Here is a 26,412-nt window from a genome sequence, read left to right as displayed (position 1 = left end):
CACTGGTTTCTTTCCTGTGCCTTGTAATGATGGCAGCACTGAGGGAGTGTTGCTGTCACTGGCTGGTCCCACATTTCCTCCATGCACCACTGCCTGGGGGAATGAGCATAGATGGGCTGCTGGCATTTGAAGGGCTGTCATAAGCTGCCAGTCAGAACAGTGTGATCACAAGAGACTTAAAAACCTGATGTCCTTTGTCATTTGGTTGTCCTTGGTTCAGTCACACTTTTTACAGCTGATGGGACATGGGGAAATTTTGAATATAATGTTGGTTCTTTCAATATGGAATAAAATTTTGAATAAAACAGGACAGCATTGACCTTGGAGAATCATGGACCTCACAAGATCTCTGCAGTACGGATTCTGTGAAGGAAAATGCTGTCTCCAAAGCTTTTAACTGCCAAACTGTATTACATCCCTGAGCAGAGCTTTCCAGAGACTTAACAGTCTTCCCCAGTGGAAACAGAGGTCTGTTCTCCAAAGCACAACCTCACTACAGCTGCTCAGAAAATGTCACATGAAACTTTTAATGCAGGGAAAAAATTGGTTTAGTTTGCTCAGTTTGGTTCAGAAAAATGGCCACAGCATTTTTTCCCAATTTTTTCCCTAACAATTCCCCAGAGTGGGGAGCAGGCCTTTGGAGCAGCCACCATCACAGTGATGAAAGAGCTGAAAAACCAGAATAAATACCATGGCAATATTGCATTGCATTTTGTCTACACAATCTGGAAGGAGGTTGTAATGAGGTGGGATCTCTTCTCCCAGGAAACCTCTTGATAGGACAAGAGGAAATGGCCTCATGTTGCAGCAGGAAGGGTGCGCATTGGATACGAGGAAAATTTTCTTCCCTCAAAGAGTGGTCAAGCACTGGAACAGGCTGTCCAGTGAAGTGGTGCAGTTGCCATCCCAGAAAGTGTTCAAAAGGGAGTAGATGTAGCCCTTCAGGATATATTTTAGTGGGCATGGTGGTGTTTGGTCAAAGATTTGACTTGATGTTCTTGAAGATCTTTTCCAGCCTGAGTGATTCTGTGATTGAACAGCACTATCAAAGGAGAGGGTGCTAACATCTATCCATTCCTCCCTGGCATATGCACACACCTGCATTCTAGAAAACTAAGCCAAAACCAATCCTGTGTCCTTTCTTTGGTGGCCTTGGAGCATATATTTATGTTACCAGCAGATTTTAAGCTGGGTGATTTAAAGATACAATAACAAGCAAAGTCCTTGCTTTGTTCAAGCTGTATATTTTATGATGTGCTGCAAATGAGAAAGTCAGGGCAGTTTTCTGACATATTTACTGAATAAGGCAAATCTCTGTAGGCCATACAGTAATTCTGTAGCAATATCTGTCCCTGCCTGATTAACACCCTAGATTATTGGTCCAAGGAGAATTTTCATCACATATTTCTATTTGCAAGAATAAATAATCATAATGTTCCTTTCTGGGTCTAAAATCTATTAATCTGTTTACTCATTTTCCTTTTATGTGTTACTTCATTTGAACAATGAGATGAGGGTGGCCAATTTCTCTTTCCTTTCAAACAGCACATTGGCCAGGTTTGCTTTCTGGTTCTCATGCATTTTCACAAAGCAGAGGAAGTTTAAAGCCAAACAGAAAAGCCCTCCATGAAAAACAGAATACATTTTAAAAATGGAAATATTTGTATTAATAAGAATTCCTTCATTAGAGAAACTTAATACCCAAAGGCAGAACTTCTCAGGAATAGTTCCTTCAGTATTTCTTATCTCCCCTCACACTTCAGCTTCATGCTGAGTTCTGTACTTTTTCTGATTTATATTGTAGGAAACTGCAAATGTGTAACTTCTGATCAATCAGCCGCTCACAGTTACAGGGTAATGCTCATATTTAACTTACTTCTTATATTGTCCTGGGAGTCCTCCTGCTCCAAGTTTCTGAAATCAGTCCTCTTTTCATTAAGCATCCCTAATGTGCGGGTTCAAACAGTTTTAGTGAATCCCTAGGGATGTGTCTGCCTTTCCAGGGTGGTTCTTCTAACCCAACATGATGTATGGTGCTTTGGTGACTTGTCCAATGGAGAGCAGATCATAGCTTGTACAGTGAAGCATCAGGTGAACTTAACACCCTTCTGGAGGGAAAAGCTGACAAGCTCTGAATAGCTTTGCTGAGATTCTTCATGTATGTCCACCACTAATGTGTTCATCAATAAGACTCCTGATAAAAAGCAATTAAAGTGTCAGGCAGTAAATGATCCTGAGCAATTCCAGCCTGTAGTACAAAAGAGGCAGAAGAAAAACATCAGTGTTTTGCCAAATGGCCAAGAAGTCAAAGTGATATTTCAAAGGGTGTTATTTTTCAAGCTCCTAAAACAAGAAGAAAGGTTTCTACACTCGGTAACAGTGGGGGATGCAGGGGTGAAGAAATGAGAGGATATATCTGTACCCAAAGACAGTCCCACCAAGAGAAAGAAAGGGTAACATGAATACATTAATATGACTAACATATTTTTAATTCCAGCATTTATTTGTTCTTTTATTCATGTATTTATTCACCTGAAGGCTAACATATGTAGGGATGTTCCCTACCAGGCAGCCCTGCTGAGGTGACAGTCTGGCAGGTATCTGGTACAGTGACCTGCAGTGTGCGGGTGCAGGTTTCACTCTGCTGGCAAAACCACCAGAAATTCAGGGAGATGGGCTCTTGTTTTTTGTTTATGAGTTTAGGAGCCTTAAATTACAAGGAAGATTTTTGTTTGGTTCTCATTTTTCATCAAAGTACTTCTTTGAAACTTTGCACATTCTGCTTCCCTGATAGTGCTGCAGAGGAGTTGGATGCTTCAGAAACAGGTTGATAATGCCCTTTCTCTTTGCCTGCAGCATGGGCTGTTTTCTTTTTGTTTACCAGTTTGGTTCTTTCCTGATGAACTGATGGTGAAATGTGTTAATGTAATGGGAAGGTGTAATAGCAATGCCAAAATGTTTCCTCGTCTCTCACGGGTTACATCTGTGAATTAGAAATTGCACAAATATGGAAACTGTAGTGTCAAGGACTGACACCAATCCTTGAACAGAGCCTGAGTAATTACTAGGACACTGTTAGAGTGACCTCTCCTTTGCCTCTAATGAGCATTGCAAGGTCTTTCAGGGTCCTTTTTTACTGTCTGTGCAGGGCATTCAGCCAACAGTGAACACACTGAGAGCCCAATTGACAAGGTAGCTTGTCCACGTACAAAACTATTGGTATTTTCAAAGTTTTTTGAAACCTGTCCTAAACTGAGCCACTCAGTGCGGCAGCTTGTGCTGGAGGTTTAGAGCTGCATTTAAATATCAAATTGGGAAGAAACAAGAAGCGAAACCCCCAAATCAAGTCAGGAGAATAAAATATTAAAAATGTAACTGTAGGAATTTATCGCAAACTCCAGCACCAGGCTGGATCCTCTGAAAGATTTGTATCATCTGCATGATCGATACATGAAGTCTCCTTAATGAAACACTAGATCCGGAAGCTTTTATCTCAGGAAACCCTGGAAACAGAGTGCAATCTGTGTTTCCCCAGTGGAATTGCAGATAATGTCTCTTTTATCATATGGTCAAGTTGTGTTCTACTGTCCCTCCTCAAACTGGGTGTTAATGGCATTACATCTTGGCCTGTACCAGCACCAGTGCGGCCAGCAGGACCAGGGCACTGACTGCCCCCTGTACTGGGCACTGGGTGAGGCTTCCCCTTGAATCCTTTCACCTGGAATGTTTGTTCTGGCCTTCCTCATGTGGCTAGTCAGTGACATGTACTAAAGGCATATAGCCTCAGCTGAAAGATGTAGTAGAAGTGAAAATTATGCATATTTATGGCTGGATTTGATGGGGTCTTTTTTCATCCTAAACAAAATTAATCATCTGGTCATTGTTTTGAAATTGTTTCCTGTATTGCTGGAGACAGGCAAGGCACTTGCCAGGGTGTCCATGTGCCATGGGGACACTTAGCTCAGCTCCTTCTCTGGCTGCTGGGCTTTTCCCATGTTGCTTGGAGAACCAGGAGAGAGTCACTGCTCAGTGGCTGAGCAAGGACCAAGGGTTGGAGCCACACACGTTCCATCCAGACAGTCTCAGCAGACAGATCCATACAGAAGATGCAGTTGTGGCTGCTTTGCTGACTTTTGCCCAACTCTGAGTCCCCGGGCAGGGCTGATGGCTACTCTAGATCACAGTGTGACACTTGAGCTGCTCCAGGGTTAAATGCTTTTCAAGTAACTCAACTTGGCTAGTCTTCCTTTGACTTTTTCTGCGCTGGGAACCAAGATTAAAATCAGCAGGGGAAAAGGGTTCCTTTTGCTGTTGTTTTTGTGTCCAGCTCTGTGAGCCAGTGCCAGCTGCAAGACAGGATCAGTCCTCTAATTTCCACTAATGAGAAATACCTCCTACCCTCTATTTCTGGATAAAAAATTTTGTCTTAAATTTCTTTAAGACAAAGACCTAATTCTGCTCCTACTGCCTGCAGTTTCAACTGCCTCAAAATTGCCATAGAGAGGGCAAAGCTGGATGGTGGCATTAAAAAGAAAGTAATTATTCCAGAATATTAAAGACTGGAACAAATTGCAGCATTGCTTTGTGAGTGCCCAGGTCTGTTCAGAGCAGATGCCAAGTCCCATCTCAGCAGGGCAGAGGAGGTTGGGATCAAGACCAGCTAACGGGCCACATCTCCACCATGAGTTTAGAGCTCAGATGCTCTCCCACAGCTGCCTTTGCTGGTTCACTCCTGTAACAGCACTGACTTTTGTCCCTTGTGCGCCGTGCAGGGAGCAGCATTCCCAATGACATTACGGTCGAGTTAAGCCTGTTTTGGAGGAGAAAAGCCATATGGACATAAGCTCCATATGGAAAGTAGCCATGGCCTTGGGTGCTGAGTTGAAGAGCATCCCGGGGAGGTGGACCTCAGCCAGGAATCTTGCCCACAGCAGGGAGACTCTAGAGGTGAGTGCAAACGTGCACTGCACCATAACGTGGAGTCACCACACTAATAAACGGGAGCACAAGACCCTTGGCTCTCTGCATCTACCTGGGATGCTGTCAACACTCTGAATAAGCAAGTGGCTGCAAATGTAAGAGCTGCTCCTCCTGAGTCCTTGGATTAAGCTCTGGTTTGCAGTGCATCGTTTAAGAGGTTGCATATATTTTCTGTGTGTTGGAATAAAATTATAAACAGATTGAGCCTGGGTACAGTAGATCCACTGGACTAAATCTGACTAGGAAGACTTTCAATTAAAGAATGAGGCTTAAAGAGGGATGGGGAGTGAGCTGGCATGGAGGGAAATTCTGTCAATTTAGTGAAAAAAAATTTGTGGAAATATACTCTCTGCAAAGATCGAAGAAGAGTTTCCTTGTGCAGGAAGGTACGTGATGTAAATTGGTATCTACTAAAGCAGTCCATTGCTTGAATGTAACAGAAGTAACTGTATGAAACTGCAAAACAACATACACTGCGCTTTCATGGGGAAATGTGCTGTATTCAGTGATATTAATTACTGTGTGGGCTCAATTTTCGGTGCAATCAATCCACAGGAAACAAAGGGACTGCAAGGGAAATATAAAAAGACAGTCAGCTAATAGGAGCCAGATTCAATAAAATTGTCTCTGCCTTCAGTGAACAGTGAGGGTGAGGTGTGTTTGTTCTCCCTTAGCAGGGCACAGAATGGGCCAGGCAGTGAGTATAGGTCCAAAAGAAGCTTGGAGCAACACTCTCTGTATTCATACGTATGTACATATGTATATGTGAGAAATACAACTCCTATTTTGAGAAACTAGGAAAGAAAGGGGTTTAATTCAGGCTACTGGCGGACTTCAGATCCTGGGTGAACTTCACCTTTCCTGCAGTTTCAATTCAGTGCCAGTATTTTAGCAAGCTGTTTGGTTTGTTTGCCTACCACTTAATAGAAGGATTATCTGGTTTCTTTCTTTTTCTTCCAAGGTTGCTTTTCATTTTTGAAGCTGAATGTGTTCATTATTAGAGGTAGCGTTCTCTCCCTTTCAGGCTCCAAACTTCCCTAGGAAGTGACTTCATGTTATTATTCAAGCAGATTATTGCCTGGAGTGGCTGAATTACCTAGTGTTCGTGTAATGGCAAGCTCTCAGTCCATATGTATTTAATGACTGTAATCATTTGTTATTTTCCCTTTATTAGGTTTGTTTTTAAAGAAAGTTTTACTGTGCTATTTATGATATGCTAAGTAGTGCAACTTGCTGAAGAAACGTATCACATACATTTTATTTTTTAATAGGTTTTGCTTGCTAAAATGGAAATCTTTTATTTACCCTAGTAGGGCATTTTTTTGCTGACAGTTTTATTATTTCAATTACTCAGACATTTCTTTCCTCTTTTATTTCCTCAGATACTCCTCCAGGGAGTTTTCATGTGCCATTCTTTATTTAAGATTGGGTTCAGAACATGTTATTTCTAGCAAGGCAGGGAAAAAGGGCAGTACGGCAGACATTAAATAGTGGGATGTCAAGGTTTTATTTTCTTTCCTCCCTGAGTTGTGGAATCCTTTCCTCATTTGTGTCATCTGGTGATTAATTGCACTGATAATCTGGGCTCCTCATCAATAACCGTCTCTTACCAGTGCCAGGCAGAGACTGTGCTCTGCCTAAAGAGCTTGTGGCTGCAGGTAAATGAACATACGTGTGTGAGTAAAGGAGGGGACCTCTGAGAGTTTTTAAAAGTGTCAGAGGTGCAGGCTGCTTTAATAAACTAATGCTCTATAGGTAGTGGCAGCAACTCCTGAATGCATTTCACTCGCTAGTGGGGAAAGAATGGGATCATTCCTTCAGGGCAAACCGCAGGCCTTGGTCAGTTGAGTGAAAAGTGAACCCCAAGGGATCATCTGAGGAGTGGGCCAGCACCAGCAGATGGAACTGCCTATGCAAAGTTCTTTAGGGTGGGACAGCATGGAAAGCAGGGTCTGCTCCCCTGGCTCTTGCTGGGGTATGTTCATGATTCCCTCTGCACGTGCCAGTGAGTTTTTGAGCACTCCCTGATGTGTGAGGGATTTTATTTTCCATTATAGCCTGACCAGTCCATGGAGAAAATCAAACTCAATTCATAGAATCATAAAATATGCTGAATTGGAAGGGACCCATCAGGATCATTGAGTCCAGCTGGCCCTGCACAGGACACCCCAATCACATCATGTGCCTGAGAGCATTGTCCAAATTCTTTTGATCTCTGTCAGTCTTGGTGCTGTGACCACTGCCCTGGGGAGCTGTTCCAGTGCCCAACCACCCTCTGGATGAAGAACCTTTTTCTGATATGCAACTTAAACCTCTCCTGACTCAGCTTCAGGCCATTCCCTCTGGTCCTGTCACTGGGCACCAGAGAGATTAGCGCCTGCCCCTCCACTGCCCCTCATGAGGATGTTGAAGACCACAATGAGGTCTCCCCTCAGTCTCCTCCAGGCTGACCAGACCAAGTGACCTCTCCCCTACTCATAAGGTTTCCCCTCCAGACCCTTCACCATCCTCGTGGCCTTTCTTGGGACGGTGGGGGAGACCCCAGAGCTGCAGGCAGATCTGCTCTGGCTGCCTGTGTCTAGTGCATGGCCTTGGCCATCCTTTAATGATACAGAAAGGGAATTACAAAGCACATCCTCACACTTCTGCTTCCCACTGTGTTTTCCAGAGTGTCTGGAGGAGAGCTCTTTGACCGCATCGTCGAGAAAGGGTTCTACACGGAGAAGGATGCCAGCACCCTGATCCGGCAGGTCCTGGACGCTGTGTACTACCTGCACCGCATGGGCATCGTGCACAGGGACCTCAAGGTACGGCCACAGAGCCCCTCGGTCCCCTGGGCAGTGTTAATGAAGGTTGTGTAATTATGTGAGTCTAACAAACACGTGTACCCTGGGACTGCTGTTTCAGGAAGGTTTTACTGTAGGAGAGATGCTCCAAAGCCTCCCCATGTAATTGGTTTTAATGAGGACTCTGCAATCAGGGCAGTTACAATGGGAGTTTCGCACCTCTGATGTGGGCAACAGCCATTAACACCCAAGATGTTACATTAAGGCAGAAAACTCATTTCAGCTGGGGTGTGTTTACTGCTGTAAAGTATTTTGCAGGTTTGCTGTGCTATATTTACTTTCCCTTAATAATAACTGGTAGCAATGGTGGGGGAAAGTTGAATGATTTCCCATCATTTGGAGCAGTGTTTTTGGAGACACTGTTAACAGCAAGGGTTCTTCTAAGGACCATTGTGTGCCAGTGGGATATTTAAATGATTATCCTTTCAGCTGCACCATATTGTCACATCTAAACCTCTCAGCTTTTCAGGTAAAAAAACCCTAAACATGGTTGGTTTATTGTTTTCTTCCAGTATCTTAAACTGTCATTAAAACAAGCAGAAAGGCTTGGATTTGATAGCACTTTAGTATTTTAAATAATTAGCAGAAGATACTAGAAAAATATACAAATTTCAAGAGAAAACTATGGGTTCAGTTGCTGAGCTGGTTAATTCTGCCAAACTTTACTGCCAGAAATTAAGAATTCAGTGACTGAAATAACACCTCTGGTTGTATTTTGGAGGGATGCTCCAAACAGGAGTTTCCTTGGATGTTGATTCAGAGCTTGTATTTCCCCCCTGGAAAAAGACTGAAATTTGGCTACAGGTTACAAGCCTTATATAAGCCTTATAAAAAGGCTTAATGAACATTAATAGAGTCAGAAGGCAGGAAGAATGGAATTTTTTTCCTTTTTTACTTCTTAAATACAAGTCTTTATTAAATGTATTCTTAATGTACTTTTATGTAATCTAATATTAAACTACATGTTAGCAACTTTTGACTGCTCTTAGCAAAGTTATAGTGCTGGTAATGTCATCTCACTGTTATGCCTTCAGACAGATGAAAACCCATGGTTTTGAGAGATAGTCTTTATTTGCTTGTTGTCTTCTCCAAAATCAGTGCTGATGTGAATGCTGTGTGGTGTAAAATAATAAATGACAGGCTTATCCCCAAATGCAGTGGGGCAAAATAGAGCCTGTTACTGGTGTAACCACCAGCACCAGAGTTCTCCAAAGTGCAGCAGCGCCCAAGGTAGGCAGCCATGGCTTTCTTTTGTGACAACCTCAATGCAGTCATTTCCTCCTGCCTATCTTTGACTCCAGATGTGAATCTTTGAGCTGTGTGTGGGCCATTTCCATAGGATTGCAAGCTTTTCCACACCTTACTGCTGCAAGGGATGTGCCTCAGTCCTGTATACTCCTACAGGAGGGAGCATCCTATGATCTTCAACAGATACGGCAATAACAGAAAGTAGCAAGATTTTTACATATTGGTTTGGCTCATGATTAAGACAAAACCTTAAATCCACTGAAAGAAAATATACACTGATATCCTCAAATAATATACACTGATATCCCCCTTGGTGTTGTGCAGTCCAGTCCAGACAGTGCCAAATAATGGGTTTCCTGTAAGGAGGCACTGGTTAGGCTTCCATCTCCTGCAGTCTCCACACGTTGCCCTCCGTTCCTGTTCATTTCCTGTCCTTATGCTGAAGTACATAGAAATATTCTCATATTTATTAGAGCTCCGTAGAATTCCAGTATAGAGACCAGCTTGCTCCCAAATTCAGTTTTTAGGAAATAACTTCAGGCTTCTTTCTGCCACCAACGTTTTCAGAGTGACGTCCAAGACCTCTTAATTCAGATATTCCATTGTACAAGCTCTTAGTATTCTTGTCTTTATAATCCAAAGCAGGTTATACCTCTCACTTTAAAAAAAGAAATCTTATTTTAAAGTTCCTGTAGTAATATATGGAATCTGGTGATTGGGAAGTAAATTCATGTACAAATTACTTTCACAGTCTATGTAAGGCCATGCTGAATTTAGATCAAAGCAACCTTCTCCGTGGTATTTTGTAGCTCCTTTCCTTTTTCTTTTGTTTGCAGGCTTTTGTCAGTATCATAGCACTTGTCAAAATGACTCATAAAATACAGAATATGAGGAACACCTGTTGTGAATTTCTGTTCGCAAAAACATACCATGATGAGAAAAACAGGGATAGAATAGTGATCTCAAAATATCAAAATAAGTGTAGGATTCAAAATGAAACTCTTGGGAAAGGATCCACTCTACAAAAATACAAACCATGAAACATCCATAACAATTATTTATTGTAATTATGTGTTTATTCAGGTACCAAAATAGTACTTGCTGTAGTTGGTAAAAGCAGGTCTGGGCTCCAAGTCTCTAATCTAAGTAATGCAACAGCAGATTAGAAGAGATGGCAGCAGGTGATGTCCAGGGAATTCCAGGATGAACAGGACTGAAAGGCTCAAGCAGCTCCACTTGGTACAGAGCCACCTTGTTAATGCTTTTTTTGGATTAACCAGCTTGAGGAAACAGAATTCTTTTAAACGAGTTTGAGTGTGGGTTTCTTGGCTTTACTAAATGGAAGTGGGAACCTGAGGTGAGTTAGCAGAAGTTGTTAGGAAATAACTGCTTTTCCCCCTAATTCCAAGTCTACCAACCCCTCAGCAGATCAGAAGGGCATTAGTAAAAATCAGGAGTGACTCCAGCCTAGGGTGGAACATGGCATAAAACTGTAGTCCCTAAAGCAGTTAAAGCACTGGACTTGCAAGGTATCATGAGAAAGAAACATAAATGGTACAACTGCATATTTATTTTTAGGAACCAAATCGTTTCCCTTTTTACCACAGCCCAGCTGGCCCACAGCTGTGGCTGTGGCTTGTAGATCCTCTCATGTCCATTGTGTCCCATGTTCACACATGTCCCATGCATAAAGCCATCACTTGATGCTGTGGCTGGGGAGCCAGGAAATGCTTTACCTTCCTGGATGGGGACATCGCCCTTCAGCACTTCTTCATTCCCCCTTTCCCCAGAGCAGCTGGAGAAGGGAAGATGGATGCTGCTGCTGCTGCACGGCAATTTCTCCTCTGCAAGAATCCAAGCTTGGATGTGTCCCAGGGAGCCTGAGGGTGTTGCGTGGCCGCAGCTGCTCCTCACCATTTCCTGGAGCGCACAGCAGGCTGCGTGTCAGCATTTGTACCAGCTCTGGGCAAAAGACTCCACCAAGGCTGTTTGGAAACGTTGGGTACCCATCACTTTTGTAGGTGAACACCCCAAGGTCCAGGGCCCCTTGCCACCTGGCTGAGTGCTGCCGGTGTGGAGGCTTTCATGAGCCCAAATGTTAAGCAGGGGAAGAGGTGGGCTCTCACAGCACCCAGCAAGAGCTTTGTTGTGTAGCAGCAGCAGCACATTCAAAACACATGGATGCAGGACTGTCTGGAGCAGATGGAGGTTAGTTGGTCTCTCCAATCCTCCTGACTCTGGCGTGAAAAGTTACAGGGCTTTGTGGAGTGATCCTTGTTTTCTCTTGCCATAAACAAGTTGCTGTGCTTAGTGCTATAGCACATTTTTCCTTCAGCATTTTTTCCTAATCAGCTCTAGCTAAAACATTCTTGCTGCAAGTCTGTTAACTATAAAGGCAGTTCCTCTCTCAAAACAGTTTGTTTCCAGTGGAGAAGATACAAAAATTCTCTAACACCTCCTGTTTTCCTTTTCCTTTTTCCAAATACTGTATAAAATTTTTCATTACACTGCCTGGATTTGCCATATTTACTTGTTTTCAATAGAATCCTTCTGTTTTACTGCTCTGAAGTGATAATATGTAAGACACATCTCACAATTAAGGGCTGAGCCTTAGGTCTTATTTGAGGTGCCAGAGAACAAGTTCGTTATCCCAGAAAAGGTGCTCAAAGCTCAGGATGTCAATTTCTTCTACTTGTTGCCATACAGGAGTCTGGAGAGGATATCCATGTAGGTTTTAAGGACAACTCTTTAGGCTTAGGGGAACCAAATTATATTCATATATGTATGGTGTGACTAAGAATTGTATTAAATGTAATGCGTGGGTCAACAGGTGTTGTTACTGCACTCACACATTCAAAACTCACTGTGCTCGTTCTCCCTTCTAGCCTGAGAACCTGCTTTACTACAGCCAGGATGAAGAGTCAAAAATCATGATCAGTGACTTCGGGTTGTCGAAGATGGAGGGTAAAGGAGACGTGATGTCCACAGCCTGCGGAACTCCTGGCTATGTCGGTAAGAGCTTTGGTTATATTTTAGTGAAAATGAAACAATACTCATTTTCTGGTGCTGTTACATGGTGCACATGAGATTTTACAGATATTTGTTAGATTTTAGCAGTTGCCTGTGCTCTGCCTTGTGTCCTCTTCCCCTTTGGGGTGCAATCCTACATGCTAGCTCTGGGTTTGTGGGATTCACTTTCATGTTTTCAGTCCTTTTCAGAATGAGTGGTCTCAAAAACACTGCCTGTAGCTACACCAGGAGCACGTGAAGAATAGCCTCAAATCTATTGCTTCTGCAAGCACTTAGGAAATGAAGAAGCTTTACCTAATGGAATGTATTATTTTAATCATAAAGATAGTATTTGCCAGATTCCTCTGATAAAAGTAAAATTAAAGAGTTGCGTTTATTTTCAGACATGTTCAGCAATCCTCTGCTACAGCCACATTAAATTACTGACTCAGGTGTCAGAATGCAAAAGCTCTTTAGATCCTCGGGCCTTCCTGGACAGTATCAAATTGTTTTCTGTCATTTATTCTTTGCTCTTTTATCCATTTGGTAGTGATTATACAGGGCTACCTATTAGCAGTATGTTTACCAGCAGCCTTTAAAAACAGTTAAAGAAGCTGAAAGTGAGCATGAAATGGCAGGTGGTGATGAGGTCTGTTTGAGCAAACACTGTTTAAAAGGCTCCCTTTGTGCACGAGACATCCAGCAAGCCTGTGCCTCCTGCCATACCAAGATCATCAGCTGAGGTGGGAAAATTAAACTCTGGAGTATCCATGAAATCCATGAAACTGACAGTGTATAGATTTGTCTCAGATCTTTCCAGCAGGAAAGACTGGATGTTTTCCAGCTGTCAGAAGCTCTTTTTACTTTGCAGCTGCCACCTCACCTGTTTTCATAGTTCTGATGATACCATAGTACGGGAACTCAGGTTATGTGGTTATGACACAGTGATACAGATCTGTTCCAGGTACTTTTTTCTGGGCATTATCTTCACACTGCACAGACACACTCTATCCCAATAAAATTAGGAAAAGGAACAGATTTCTGTGCTTTCCCATCATGAAGCCATCAGCCCCTCATTGTTTTATTTTAAGACATGGGTCAGGATGCCATCTGAGTAGCAGTCTCGTGTAATCACACCAAACTGGAAATCTTCTTCCAGAGCAGCAGCAGGAATTGAGCTGAGACAGCAATTTTAATAACTTTTGCTGTCAGCTCTTCTGTCCTTAAAAAACATGTTTTATTTTGCTCTGGAATGGGCACTGACTAGAATGAGTCTCAAGACACAGGAAAGCTTAGATGATGTTTGCTGAAGTGCTGATGAAAATGAGGGAGTGACTCTGGTCACTGAGTGATCTCATGCGGCCTCTCAGCGTTCCTATTTACACGGGAAAACTTGCTGTTTTGGAGAGGGAGCTCTCAGAGCCTGTGACAGGAGCTGTAGTGCTTTGAGAGATATTTAAGAGCTCTCATTACCCGTGGTCTGGGCTCTGATAGCTGCACAAGTGCCTCCAGGCTTGTTGTTACCTTGCTGAACCAAGGATTTACCCATCCCGGTTCAAGAGGTCACAGCCACTTATTTCTGAAGTGCTGACAGGACTTTTCCCCTTCTTCACAAAGAAAACATCCTTAAGTATTTGTTCTATCTTTTTTCTTTATTACTATTTTTCTGTGCAGAATGCAGCTCCTCTTTAGTTCTGTACTTTTTTTTTAACATAATAGGTTGCTCAGAGAACGTTTTCCAAGCACAGAACATTTTTCCTGCCGGTCACTTTGGCGATGCCCACAAACGGTCCTCCTTGAGTGTTAACACCTGATGATGTGGCTTCTGCATAGGTGGCCTGCAATTTGCCCACATCCAAAAGCTTTCCTGCCTTCCAGTGTCACTCCAACTTGCAGCACCTGCCAACTGCCCTCAAATCAATGGAAGAGTCTTCCTCCTAATGGCACAGCATGAATAAAAGTCCTCAGCTGAGCTGGGGTAGACAAATGCCACAGTCCCGACCCACGAGCTGCCCTGTCTGCCACCTCTTTTTGTGTTTTGCTTTTTCTTTCCCACGTATTTTACCTAGGGTTAAGTAACACTCAGGGATCCATCACTTAAAATTAATTTCCCGCTTTTCTTCAGAGATACGTAGAACACTCAGTTTTTTAAGATTTTATTAGAATTGATTATTTTTGTCAGTTTACCTGCTTTGCTTTTAAATTCCTGGAGGAGAATTAGGCACATATCACATGTCAAAGGCACCCAGGGCTCTGATAAGTAGTCATTGGCTACTATTTATACTTCACCTCCAGAAATAGGTCCAGTCAGATCCCGCTATGCGAAGTGCTGGACAAGCTTCTGACTTGGAAGCAAACCTGATTTTAACTCATGTCTGCTGCCCAAGTATTTGCAAGTATGCAAACCCCCCGCCCCCCGTCATTTCTCATTTCCCTGATCAGGATATACATTCAACTCCTTTTGTTTCAGTTTTTATCTCGGCTTTTCTCATTTTCGTCTACAAAGAACAGTAGTATCCAAGACACTAAATCCCTGTTTATGTGGTTAGGAAATTTATTGAATAAGGAAGGGTGTAATTATAGTTAAATTCCTTAACGAATATCAGTTTTCTTTCTGAAAATCAAAGTATTACTTTTCAAATTAGACTATATCTGTGTGTGACCAGTAGTACGTTAACACTTTAGCTTTTAAAGCTCTGCCTTACAGATTAAATTACCGTCAACAGTTCTGAGTTCTTATTTTTTCAGGAGTTTTGTCAGAGATTTTGGCCCTGTGATGAAAAGCTGATGGTTAAGATAATTTAACACAATTATGTGAGCCGCTCTTGTTAAGAGGCCAATCTAAATGCTTGCTTACTGAAAAGAGGATCTAACAATACAACCTCTTCTAAGAAGGTCTTGCATTTTCTTATCTGCTTGCCACTCTTATCCCCATTTCTCATGGAAAAAGTCTGGGTGATGAGCTGGGACTAGATACCCAACTTTTAGATAGCACCTGAATTGGGAGAGGTGGGGCAGCTTGTATGGCTCATTTCATTGCAAATTAGGTGTGAGGACTGACCCGCAGGGGTCTTACCCCATTGTCTAATGTGGAGAAGAAGTGATGTTTTCAAAACCCTGAGTGATGTGTGTGATTATGGGCAAGATCCCAATAAGCCATTAGTAATTTATAATTTTGAACATCATGGATTTGGGCTGGTCAGATTTTGACCTTATATACTAACTCAATTTTGATGGGGGAGCTGTTGAAACCTGCCTGAAAATGAGCCATCCCTGAGGTGTGTGAAGCTGGGCACTCACAAGGAGAAGACCCCAGTCACTCAGCAAATTCTTCTAAAGAGATTTTGGATGTTTGGGAATTGGGTCTCACTGAGTGACTTTCCATGAGAGGTGGTCCCTCAAAAGCTTGGTTACTTCTGCAGATGGAACTCAGACTTTCAAGACACTTGAAAAGTTAGAAAAAAAATGTTGGAAAGCCTGTCTGAGGCAATCTGATCTTCTTTTGCAGAAACACTGAATTATGAGCTGTGTTTGTGGCTTACTAATATCTTAATCCTACTGAGATTTAAAATTCTTGCTCTGAGTCCCAGTCCAGCTTCAAGTAAAATTTTCTTATACTTCCCTGTCGTACAAATTGGGCTGGATCCTGATTATGTGGTTGGTCCCTGTACACCCCACCTCACTCACTGTTTTCGTTTTCTGTATTGCTTATATGAAATTGCTGTATTGCTTATATTTCACAACTTTCATGTCTGCTCTGCCAGAAATCCAGTGGCAGTTTCAGATCTCACAAAGCCATGTGTTCCTCTTAGCCCTGTGCAAGACCACAGCATCTAAGTAAGCAATAGATTTCCATGTTGAATTTTGACCTATTTGGTATCCTTTGAGTCAAAGGTTAGAAAATATTCAATAAGCCTTCGAAATATCTTTATTAGCAATAAGATTAGGCAGTATCATGAGCAATCAAGTAAAAATAAAGCATGGGAATCACTCTGAACAGGGTTTGCTCAGGCAGAAGCACATGACAGGGCAATTTCTCAGCTCTGTTGCCATATCCTGACACAGAGTTGTGTTACCCTCTGTAAAACATAAACTGCATTTTGACCAATGGCAGATACCTAATCTGACTCAGCAACATGAAATAAGAACAACAGGAGCACAAGAAGCCAGCAATACTGCACTGAAACCCTGCTCTCCTTCGGAAACAGCCTCAAACTTCAAAGTCTTGGCCAACCAGAAGGAGATGAACACTGGAGGAATGTGTGAAAAAAGGGGAAGAAGTGGTTTTCACCCCTGGAGTCAGTGGAAGAAGGACTCTGGTCTTGTGGTGAAGACTTGCACTGTGAGGAGGGTACTTCGTAGGTTTTCACTTCAGGAGAGGGGCTGGGTTGGCCCATTGTGTGCAGTACAGGCTGTTATGAGGAGCAGACACCCTCATGACTTGTACAGTGTGATCAACAGGCTTAAAGTATCAGAGCAATCCCCATCACCTGAGCTCTTTGCAAGAACATGGATTGCAGTTTTTGGCATCCAGCAGCTGCATTTTTAGGGAGCTTACTAGCATAGCTGTGCTCTCTGAGGGCAGTGGCATGGTGTTCTGAAAGGGTTCCAAAGGTTCTGGTCTGTACCTTTTCTTAAACCCTCCATTTGAAATAAGCCTTTGTATTTTTTCTCTTAGTAAAAGCAAAACATAACCAAAAAAAAGCTAACTGTAAGACACCAGGATCACCTAGCCTGGGAAGCACATCTTCATGTACCTGCAGGTGGAAGGAGGCTCTAAGTTTGTTACCCCACCTCATACCCAGCACTGTAGCAATGCAGATCCAGCCTGAAACACCTTCCTGGATGTGAACGAAGGGTCCAGGTTTGCTCCATTGATTTCTCTGTCTGGATGACCATTGTATATGATTTGAGCCCAGAGTGATTCCCTGGGGGTGTGTGACAGTGGAAGCCTTTGCTCAGCTGACATCTCCCCAGTGCCAGAAATGGGAGATTTGGCTTTCCCCTTCTCTTTTCTGCTGTTTTGTCTCCCCAGCTGTCTGTGTTGATTCTTTAATGCTGTTAGCTCCTGGATTTTTTTCGTTGTGTCTCCTGCTTTTGCCTCTTGGCACTGATTTGCCACCATTCCTGAGAGCTCCTCTGACTTTTTTTCAGCTCATTAAATATTTCCATCTTTTCCATATATCAGAGGCAGATGATGCTGAGCTATGTCCTCCTATTCCTGCTGCATGTCTGCTCATTGGAAAAAAATCAAAAGCGGCCATTTGGCCTTAAAAGAAGTATTTAAAGCTCCTGTCTTTCTTCATTAATGTTTACCAAAGGAGAGGTAATAGCCTCACATTTGCTTTGGGCTTGGTCCTATATTGGTCTTACCTATTTCAGAGCTGCCATCTACAGAAACAGCTGTCAGTGTTTTTCACTCATTTAAAACAGAAAGAAATGCCCCAGCACAGCTTTGATGTTTTAAGAGGGAAAATCTTTATATAGTTCACATCCCCTCATCTCAGAATTGTTTTCTCTTATGGTAATGTGGCATATCTGTATAATGTCAGGAGCTCACTTGTGCTCAGCAGCTATTTGCATAATATTTTCTTTGGGAGCTATGAGAGGTATAATGTTTACTAGTCTTGTAAAGTATGTAAACAGGCACAGACAGTCAAAGGTAGAAGAGAATGTGAATAAAATATTAGGAATTTGGAAGGACTTGAGAGTTGGAAGACATCTGAGCACATAAAGACAGGAGAATATTAAGTCCCTCCTTCCTCATATTTTGTCCCAAAATTCAGTTACAAGGGATGGGACAAAATAGGAAACTGTCTCATTTCTTATGCAGTGGTCCCAGTTTGCTGAATGACTTGAAAATTGGGGTAGTATTTAACCTGTGCTGCAGATTGGGGCTTATCCCAGTCTTCAAGAGTCTTCCTAATCTGGCTGCCAGCTATAATTTTACCCACATTCCCCTGTATTTTCTTCGTTTTTGCAACATGTCCCTAGTGAAATTTGACCCTTTCCATCACTGCTGTGCATGTGGAAATGCAACCTGGATGCCCTCACCTTCCTTCAGTCCTCTCTATGAGCCTTCATGTCAAAGCACCAGAAAGTCTTCTCTGATTCTCATTATTTGTTCTTGTTCCATACCTTGCTGGCAGTTTTCACCTTGGTTTTGTTGGCTTGTCTGGCTTAAGAAGATAATTCTTAGAAAAGACCAGGACACCAGAGCATAAGTGTGGGGCTCAAGTTTTAAAACATCTTTGTACTTCACAATTTTTTTTTTTTCTGTTCTTCAACTAACTGCTTTGGTGTTGGTGAGACTCCTAGCAGAGGAAGGTGTGACTCCCAAGAAACATTTTTGTTGGGACTTGCTGCTTCATGACTTTTTTCCAGCCCTTGAACTCTAAATTACTCAAAGGAAATACTGTGCTTTTTAAAACCCAGCGTGGCAAGTCTGCTTTAGGAATGCCACAATCAGTGATTTCTTGCATTATTGTGGACATTTTGCTTTGAAAAAGGCAAAAGCTTCTTTACATGAAAAAGATTAGGGTCTCAGGGTTTTAAAATTTAGGTGTAAGCATTTGCCCTGCAAGGTGCCAACAGGGAAAACATATACTCCAGGATTCCAAACAAAAAATACACCTTTTTAAGTCTCAGTAGTGTAAGACACTAAAGCAGATCCATGAAGAGTTTCAATAAATGCCCAGGCTCTTGCTTCTAGCAAAATTCTGACTATGGTGGCTGAAAACTATAGAGGCAGGAGGCTTAGTTCCTTTGTGCATGTCCAATTCTTGTTGCTTTTCATTTCTCCCTCTGAAGGTGTCTGTGTTCCCAGAGGCAGAAGGACTAATGACTCCTTCTGACTCCGACATCCAGCAGGCTTTGGGAGGCAGCTGCTGGAAGAAATGGTGAATGCTCTCCTTCCTTTCCTGCAGATGTAGCTTATCTCCTCCCTGACTCGCTGCCCTTTCTGAGCTGCCTCTGGAACTCCCTGGTCTGGCAGCACGACGCGGCGGAGCCACAATGCTGTCAGGGAGAATGTGCATCTCTGCACCCGTGCAGAGCTTGGCCTCATTTTCCTCCTAAAGAGGGAGGTGATGGCCCTCTGCCTCTCATGCATTTTTCTGTGCTTTGTTTTGTTTTCTGTGCCTGGAGACAAAAAAATGGTGAATTTTCTCCACTTTAGGAGTCATCCTTTTTTGTGAGAATATGACCTTCAGAAAACCAGGACATTTGCAAATGCAAGGGCTGTATGTGGAGAGCAAAACAAGGTCTTGGGGTGCTTCAAGTTTCAGGGTCCTGCCTTTTGACCATATTCAAATGTCTTGTTTTATAACATGTGCTTGTTTGGCTTTTTATTTTCAGCTCCTGAAGTGTTGGCCCAGAAGCCCTACAGCAAAGCCGTGGACTGCTGGTCCATTGGGGTCATTGCCTACATCCTGTGAGTACCTCTTGAGTTTCCAGTGCTGTCACCTTTGGGACCTGCAGCTTGCTCTCCCACCATGAAGTTACCTGCTTTGCCTGTGGCAAAATAGCTAATTTCTGCCACTTGTGACATGGGGTAACCCTGGACACCTCCCAGTTGCAAAAAGGCTGAAATTTGAGCAAAAGTGGTAGGAAATGAACCAGTACCATTCAGCTGCCAAAATCCTTGCTCCCACCAGAGCTCTACTGTGTGCATTAGTGTGGGCTTGTCCGGGCTGTGCCATTATTGAAGTTACTGTGTCCCCTGTTCAGATTGGTTTTGAGGAGAAACAAATCTGGCTGTGTTCACAGAGCTGCCACAAAAACAAATGTCTTTTCCTAACAGCATTACCAGTGCTTTATTATTTTTTACTTTTCCCTTTTACACAACTGTCACAGTTAGACTGAAGGAAAAAGCAGCTCCAATGAGGCACAGCATTAAAGCATTCCTACTTTGTTCCCTTTTTCCTTATGCAGACATTTCATGGCTTGTCAACATGAATAACTTTTTGATGGTGTGGTAGAACTGTTTTTGCCAGGACATACCTCATTGCTGTGCTATCCACTCTGTGCAATGTTCATTCTTTGTATTTGCATTACATTTGCATAAGTTACATGCTACCCAAAAGAAGGAGGTTTTATATACAATAGTATAGGAAGGCTTTATTTATTGCATGTGTGTTTATTTATTTAAACCAAAATCCTGCCTGAAAACATTAGTTTTATGACTGACTTTCTAATCTACATGAATATTTGAAAACTTGTTGAGTACAAAACTTACATGGGAATGGATTTCTTTCGGAGCAGCCATCAATAGCAGGATGCAAAAAGCTTTTGCTAAACAAAGCAAAAATCAACAGTGCTGATTCTGACTTTGTTTCAAAGCCCAGCGGGACCTACTACAGCAGTGAGGAAGAGGACAGATGTGCCAAAGTACCTCAGAGGCTGCTTCACAAATCATTCCCTAGTGCTCTTTTAGATGAGGAGGATGTATGCTGACTCAAAGTTACCATTTTTCACAGGCAAACCTGATTATGGAAGTCCTAGGGGTTGGGATTTTTGACATTGTCATTCTTTGCCAGCCATGGCAGGACACAGCTGGAGTCTTTTCTGATGCTCTTTTAGCACTTTGCTGACTACCAGCTTCAGAGAGTGGGAGAAGGAGGATGCAGGTGGGAGCTAGCACTACTCTGCCTTATCTCCAGGCTCAGCTCCTGCCTGGGTTCAGTTTATTGCCAAATATACACCGTGAAAATGTGTGTCCATCTGGCAGCCCAAGGGAGGGCTGTGAACTGTTGCATCTGGCTTTCTGAAGAGAAACCTGGCTCTACTTTCCTCCAGGTTGTCAGTCCCATGTGTCAGTGGCTCATGCACCAAAGGCCTTTTGTGCTGGCAGACCTGATTATTTCACTTGTTGCTTTCACGGGTCTTGCTAAGGAATAGGGGTGAGGCAGTGCTAAGCAATGTGTCCTCCACACCCAGTTTATGAACACTTCTTCAACAGGTGGAAGATTTTAATCTCCTCTGTAATCCTTTCTCCTTCCTAAGCAAGGCTGCTCTTTCTGCAAGGTTCAGCTCCGTTTCCTTCTCTGTTTTCCAAATCAGCATGTGATCAGCTTGTCGAGCAAGGCATGCACACTCCTCAAATTTAAATTCCCTATTTGCTATACAGGGAATTCCCAACCCAGAAGGCTTAAATCATCTCAGTAAGAATGAGCCTCTATGAATCCCTGTTTGCAGGACAAGGAAACCTTTTCAGGGTTTCTGTGCTTCAGGTAATAAGGTCTTGATTTGTATTTTGTACAGCCCAAATGAACAGCAATAACCATTGCTGTAGAAGGAGCCTGTTAATGTCTTTGCCAGACTGTTACAGCTTGGGTGGGATTGGGTCTGAGACCAAACCACCTCTTTCAATGTGTAAGCCACATCCTTCAGCTCGTGTAGCAGTCAGCAGCACTCCAGGGCTCCCTTTGCTTAGCCCCCCACAGCCCCTGGCATCAGGGGCCCTGTGCACTTCAGCTTCTCCAGGGGCATTGGGCACCTCAACCCAGCCTGGGTGAATACCAGCAGCCATTTCACCAGGATGTGCTGTTCAGTTGCCTAAACTTGCATGTTCATTGCCATACTGGGGGGTCCTGGGCAGCCACATGGATCTGGCAGATGTAACACATTGCAGAGACATTCCTTCTGGAGAGGCAGATGGATCCAAGCTGGAGACCATGGACCATGTCAAATTGCACCAGATGCCCATGCTGAGGTGGCTGGATCCCACCCTGCTGCCTGCTCAGAGCCCTGCTTTCACAGTGTGGATTCATGTGCTGTGTGGTACATTTACATCACTCTCCATCCTCCCTTGACTCCATCTCTGCTGAGTGCAATGTGATCTTAGAAACCCAGCCCACATCTCACGTGTCGTAGTCTTGGTCTGGATCTCATCCTTGCTTCCAGGAATAGCCAGGAGTTGCAGATGTGGTCTCATATCCAGGAGTTGCAGATGTGGTCTCTTAAGAAAGTGGATGTCTGGGATACAGTAAAAAGAGAGAGGAGGAGGGTGCTTCCCTAAGCTGGAAGGAATTAGCCCTGCTGGCGTGTCTGATACCACCAGTGATGGGTACAGGTTTGACACGTAGGTTTGTGGTCTCAGCAGTGCCACACCACCAAAGGCAGCAGTGGCAATGGTCTCCCAGTGTGACATGGCACTGAGATGCCGCAAGAACCAGCAGCACAATCACCCTGGTGCAATGCTGGGAGTTAATCCTGCCCTGAGCAGGAGTTATTTGTTCCAATATGCCACTGCACCCATCTGGATATGCCATTTCCAGCTCCACAATCAGCAGAGTTGGAGCTCCTTGCACGTGCCTAAACCAGTTGGAGATGCATTTTTACATAAAGCAATCCAAGCACAACGTCCAGCCTCACCTCATCACCTCTCCCACAGATCCTCACTGCCACTCTGGACAGACTGTTGTCATTTAAGAAGATGGAAACTCAGGGGAAACCAACACAGAAGCCAGGCATAAATCAAAGATGCTTTGAGCTAATATTACTGCAAGTGGTTTGAGTGCCTCCAGACACAAGCTCAGTCTCACTTGAGAGCCCTCACTTTATGACACTGGAAGAACAAACTGTTTCTGTGGCACTGATGCTGTAGAGAAGTATTTGTTTCCGTGATATGCAAGGATGTCTTGGGAAAGAATACTTTTGTTTCAGTGCCAGCCTCTAAGTCTCCTCGTTAATGACAGCCAGATTGCAGAGGCCGCACCAGTGGAGTTTTTATCAAAACCTGTTTTGCATGAGAAGTCATTATTCACAAAAATTAATTTTAGAGCCTGAAATTTCCTGTTATTCCAGTTGCAGTATTTCTCAATTTGAAACAGCCTCACTGTTGAGCTCGGCTTTCCACTTATCACAAGGTAGTTTTGATAATGTGTCCAGCTTAAAAATATAAAGTGTAAGAAGAGCAAGAGACTTCACTGGATTCCCAGCAGCTGGATTTTGTACCTTTCTGTGTCACATAAGGGGTGACAAAAGCTTGGGGAACTAAAATACTGATCACATGCGTACTTTATATAGTGAAGATTCAGTTAATTTATGCAAGCAACAAAAAATTGTGTTTCAAAGCTGGAAAAGAACCTGGAGGCACAGAATGCTCTGCCTCATTCCCTGGTTATTCATAGTCTTCCGCAAGAGGTCAAACACAATTTGCTTTGAATTTTCTTCTGATTCTCTTCACTATTAGGACAAAAAAGTTACTGGTTTGTTATTGTTTATAAACAGTTACAGATCTGGAGATAAATCATGGGTCATACTTTCACACTTTGCTGCTGAGCTGCTTTTGATTTTCAAGTGGATGTGCATGAATCATCAGTGATGTTTGTATGGAAGGATTAACCAGGGACAGTGCAAAGTATATTCTGCCAAAAGAAGTTTCCACCATCACCCTAGGAGTCATCCATTGGGGAAAAGTGGTCAGTCATCTTGCCTGCTTGGCATCACACAAAAGTCTAAGCAAGAAAGTGAGGAATAACTTACTTGTTCAGCACTGAAAGAAGAAATAGTGCTGGCAGAGGATACAAGCACGTTGGATTATTCAGGAAAACTCAGCTAACATTGGGAAGACAACCCCAAATGATTGTTCCTCATTGCTTGCTTCTTAATTTGCCTTTGGTTCCCTGTGCTGATATGTCCTTGTCCACAGCTTTGTGGGGGCACCGGTGTCATTCAGTATGAGGGATTGTTCCCAGAATATACAAAAGAAATACATTTGTTTATGCCTATGAATAGCACTTGGATGACTTCCCACGCCATGCATCTCAGGTCTTTGAGCACTTACTGAATTCTTTGTTCTAATCTAACCATAAAGTTGTTTGTAAAAGTAACCCTTGGGCCTCTTGTGTTACAGGCTGGACACTGACCATGTGAATGAGTTATTTAGCCTTTAGTATCACCCCCAATACGTAATGGGAGCTTGCAGGGGTTTGCTTTCTCTGCCTGGTGAGGACAAGATGTTTCTGCTCTTCCTCTTTTGCTCTCAGGATGACTTTTAGAAATGACTTCTGGCAATATCTTTCTGTTGTACATCCACCTGTGTTTTTCTTATCTGCATCCCATTATTTTAAGGCAAGACTGGGAATAGGAGTTTAGGGGAAAATCTGTTGCTTATATGATAAGGTTGCTAAATAATTCTGAAAACCTTTTATTTGGTGAAACTGCAAGAAAATGATGACAACTAATAGCTGCCTGAAACTCCCCCAGGACAGTGCAGGATTTTTTCACATCAAATACAGAGGGGTTATTTTTGCATTTCTGCATATCTAAAGAAAAGCAGCAGAACCTCTGATAGTGAGGTCATTTTTTTCACACAGAAATGTCCCAGCAGATGGAAATGAAGTCGGTGGGATTTTGATTCTGTAAGAATTAACCAAAAACTCATTATGGACTTTGGAAAGTGGCCCAGTTGCTGGCAGTCCAGCAAGATTTCCTCCAGACATAAATTACAAGATAGGCTGATTTGCTGGGGCTTTCCCATCCCTTCTGTAAAGCCAATAATGTTAAACCTTAAGTAACATTAAAACTTCTGTGTGTTCCTAAGCTCTGTTTTTAAGGAAAAGGACAGCAAGGCTGCCTGTATTTTGGCTCTCAACCCATCCCTGTGCCAGGGTGCCCCAGTGTTCCACTCCCACATACCACCTCTTCTGACCTACAGGGCTTGCTCCCTTCTCACTTGATTTTTGATGTAGGTTGTCACTGATTTGCCTCCCAGAGGAACATCCTTTGATTGCTGTGTGCAGGAGGTTCATCCCATCCCTGGCCAAGCCAGGATCAGCCCTTGCTCTGCACTCAGCTGGCTCTCACGCAAGGGGCTGGTTTGGGGGGATCTCCCTGCCCATGACCTGTAGTACCAACTAATGCTTCTCAACCTCTTCCTAGCAAGGGAAAAGCTGTGCCAAAAGAGGCTGTTTTCTGCCCTGTGTCCAGCTTCCAGCAGTTCTGGTGCCTTCCAACATGACCCTGTCTCTCCTTGTGCATCACCATGGGCTGCAGTGACCTCCTGGACACACAGACTGATTTCTCAGATGTGTAGATATTCAAGCTATGCAGAGGAGCTGGATTGAAAGGCTCTGGAGAGGCTGGGGCTCTTGCTGGGACTCATGTCTCTCTGCTCCCCCCTTTCAGGGTTGTTGCCCTCCAGCTCTGTTCTGCTTTGCAGTTTGCTCCTACCTTTTGTTGCCACAAGTGTGTATAAATCACAGCAGTCCTAACTTGTGCTCTTGTACCTTTGCCAAGGTAATTAGTACATTAGTACAATTAGCACATTTGAAGGGAGCTATTTCTCTCTCCAGAGCAGCCTGCCAGTGCCTCAGCATGCACAGTGCTGTCTGCTCACCTTAAAATGCTTTGGGGTTGTTTAAGGAAAGTGCTGAGGAAGGCAAGAAATTAATGAAGGGCTGTCAGGCTTCTTACATGGAGCCCCCTGAGTCTCCCAGGGAAGAGGGGACAGAGCAATGGCTTCAAGTGGTTTTTCTTCTTTCCTTTTTTCTTTTTTCTTTTTTTCTTTTTTCTTTGACTCCAACCTGGGCATCTCTACCCCAGTGCTCATCCTACCAGTTACAGTGCTGGTGCTGTCAGCTCCATCATTTCCCCTCAGTAAAGCACCCAAAATCTTGAGGATTGTGACGAAAGAGGAGGAAGGTGAAAATCAGTTCATGTGCATCCCACCCCAAGACTGTGAGGTGTGAGCACTGATAATTATCACACTAAAACAAGTAATTTGTAAGCTCATCACAGATACCTGTAGGGCTGGACCCTGACTGTGGATCCAGTTTCTTCATTAAGCTACCAGATGTTTTTCCTTCGTTATCCATGTACGTAGTGCCTTTTTGGCATTTGCTTGAATTCAGCATTTTTAAGGACCCTTCTCACAGACCACCTGCACCACGGGGTTTCACACAGGAGCACCCAGCCCCCCACACAAGCACATGCCTATTAAGGAGGTGCACAGTCCTGCTCTGGACATACATGCTTGCCTGGCATGAGGTTATCTTACTGCTTTTGACAATGGCAGTCATCCAGTGGGACACAAATGAGGACTGGCTCATCTGCTCTCCGAGATAGAGAGAGACTTCTGGTTCAGCTGAACCACAGCGGGTTCATTATCATGCTGCAAATTTCGGTAGAGTTCTCCCAGGTCAGTATGGATGTGACGCAGATCAACATCTCACTCGGTATTTAAATTATTTATCAAGCGTACTGGCTCTTCAGAGCTAACAAAACATTGCTCCTTTCACCCTCAAGTGCTGAGTTGGTTCGAGTAACCTCCAGGGCAGCCAGCTGGCTTTGGGTTATAAATAACTCAAGTATTTAATTTCTTGCA

General features: G+C 43.3%; 1 protein-coding gene across 3 annotated transcripts in view; it reads left to right on the top strand.

The window, feature by feature from the left end:
- Positions 1 to 26,412, top strand: part of CAMK1D (calcium/calmodulin dependent protein kinase ID) — a 211,064-nt gene that overhangs the window by 160,779 nt on the left and 23,873 nt on the right. For all 3 annotated transcript variants that reach the window (XM_048300579.1, XM_048300578.1, XM_048300577.1), the window contains exons 4-6: positions 7,649 to 7,787; positions 11,960 to 12,086; positions 19,440 to 19,515. In XM_048300579.1, the coding sequence (XP_048156536.1) occupies positions 7,649 to 7,787; positions 11,960 to 12,086; positions 19,440 to 19,515 (342 nt within the window). The remainder of the gene's footprint in view (positions 1 to 7,648; positions 7,788 to 11,959; positions 12,087 to 19,439; positions 19,516 to 26,412) is intronic.

This window comes from Corvus hawaiiensis, chromosome 4 (genome assembly GCF_020740725.1).
Source record: "Corvus hawaiiensis isolate bCorHaw1 chromosome 4, bCorHaw1.pri.cur, whole genome shotgun sequence".
In the NCBI taxonomy this organism is placed as follows: Eukaryota; Metazoa; Chordata; class Aves; order Passeriformes; family Corvidae; genus Corvus; species Corvus hawaiiensis.
This window is presented reverse-complemented; position numbering and strand designations above follow the sequence as displayed.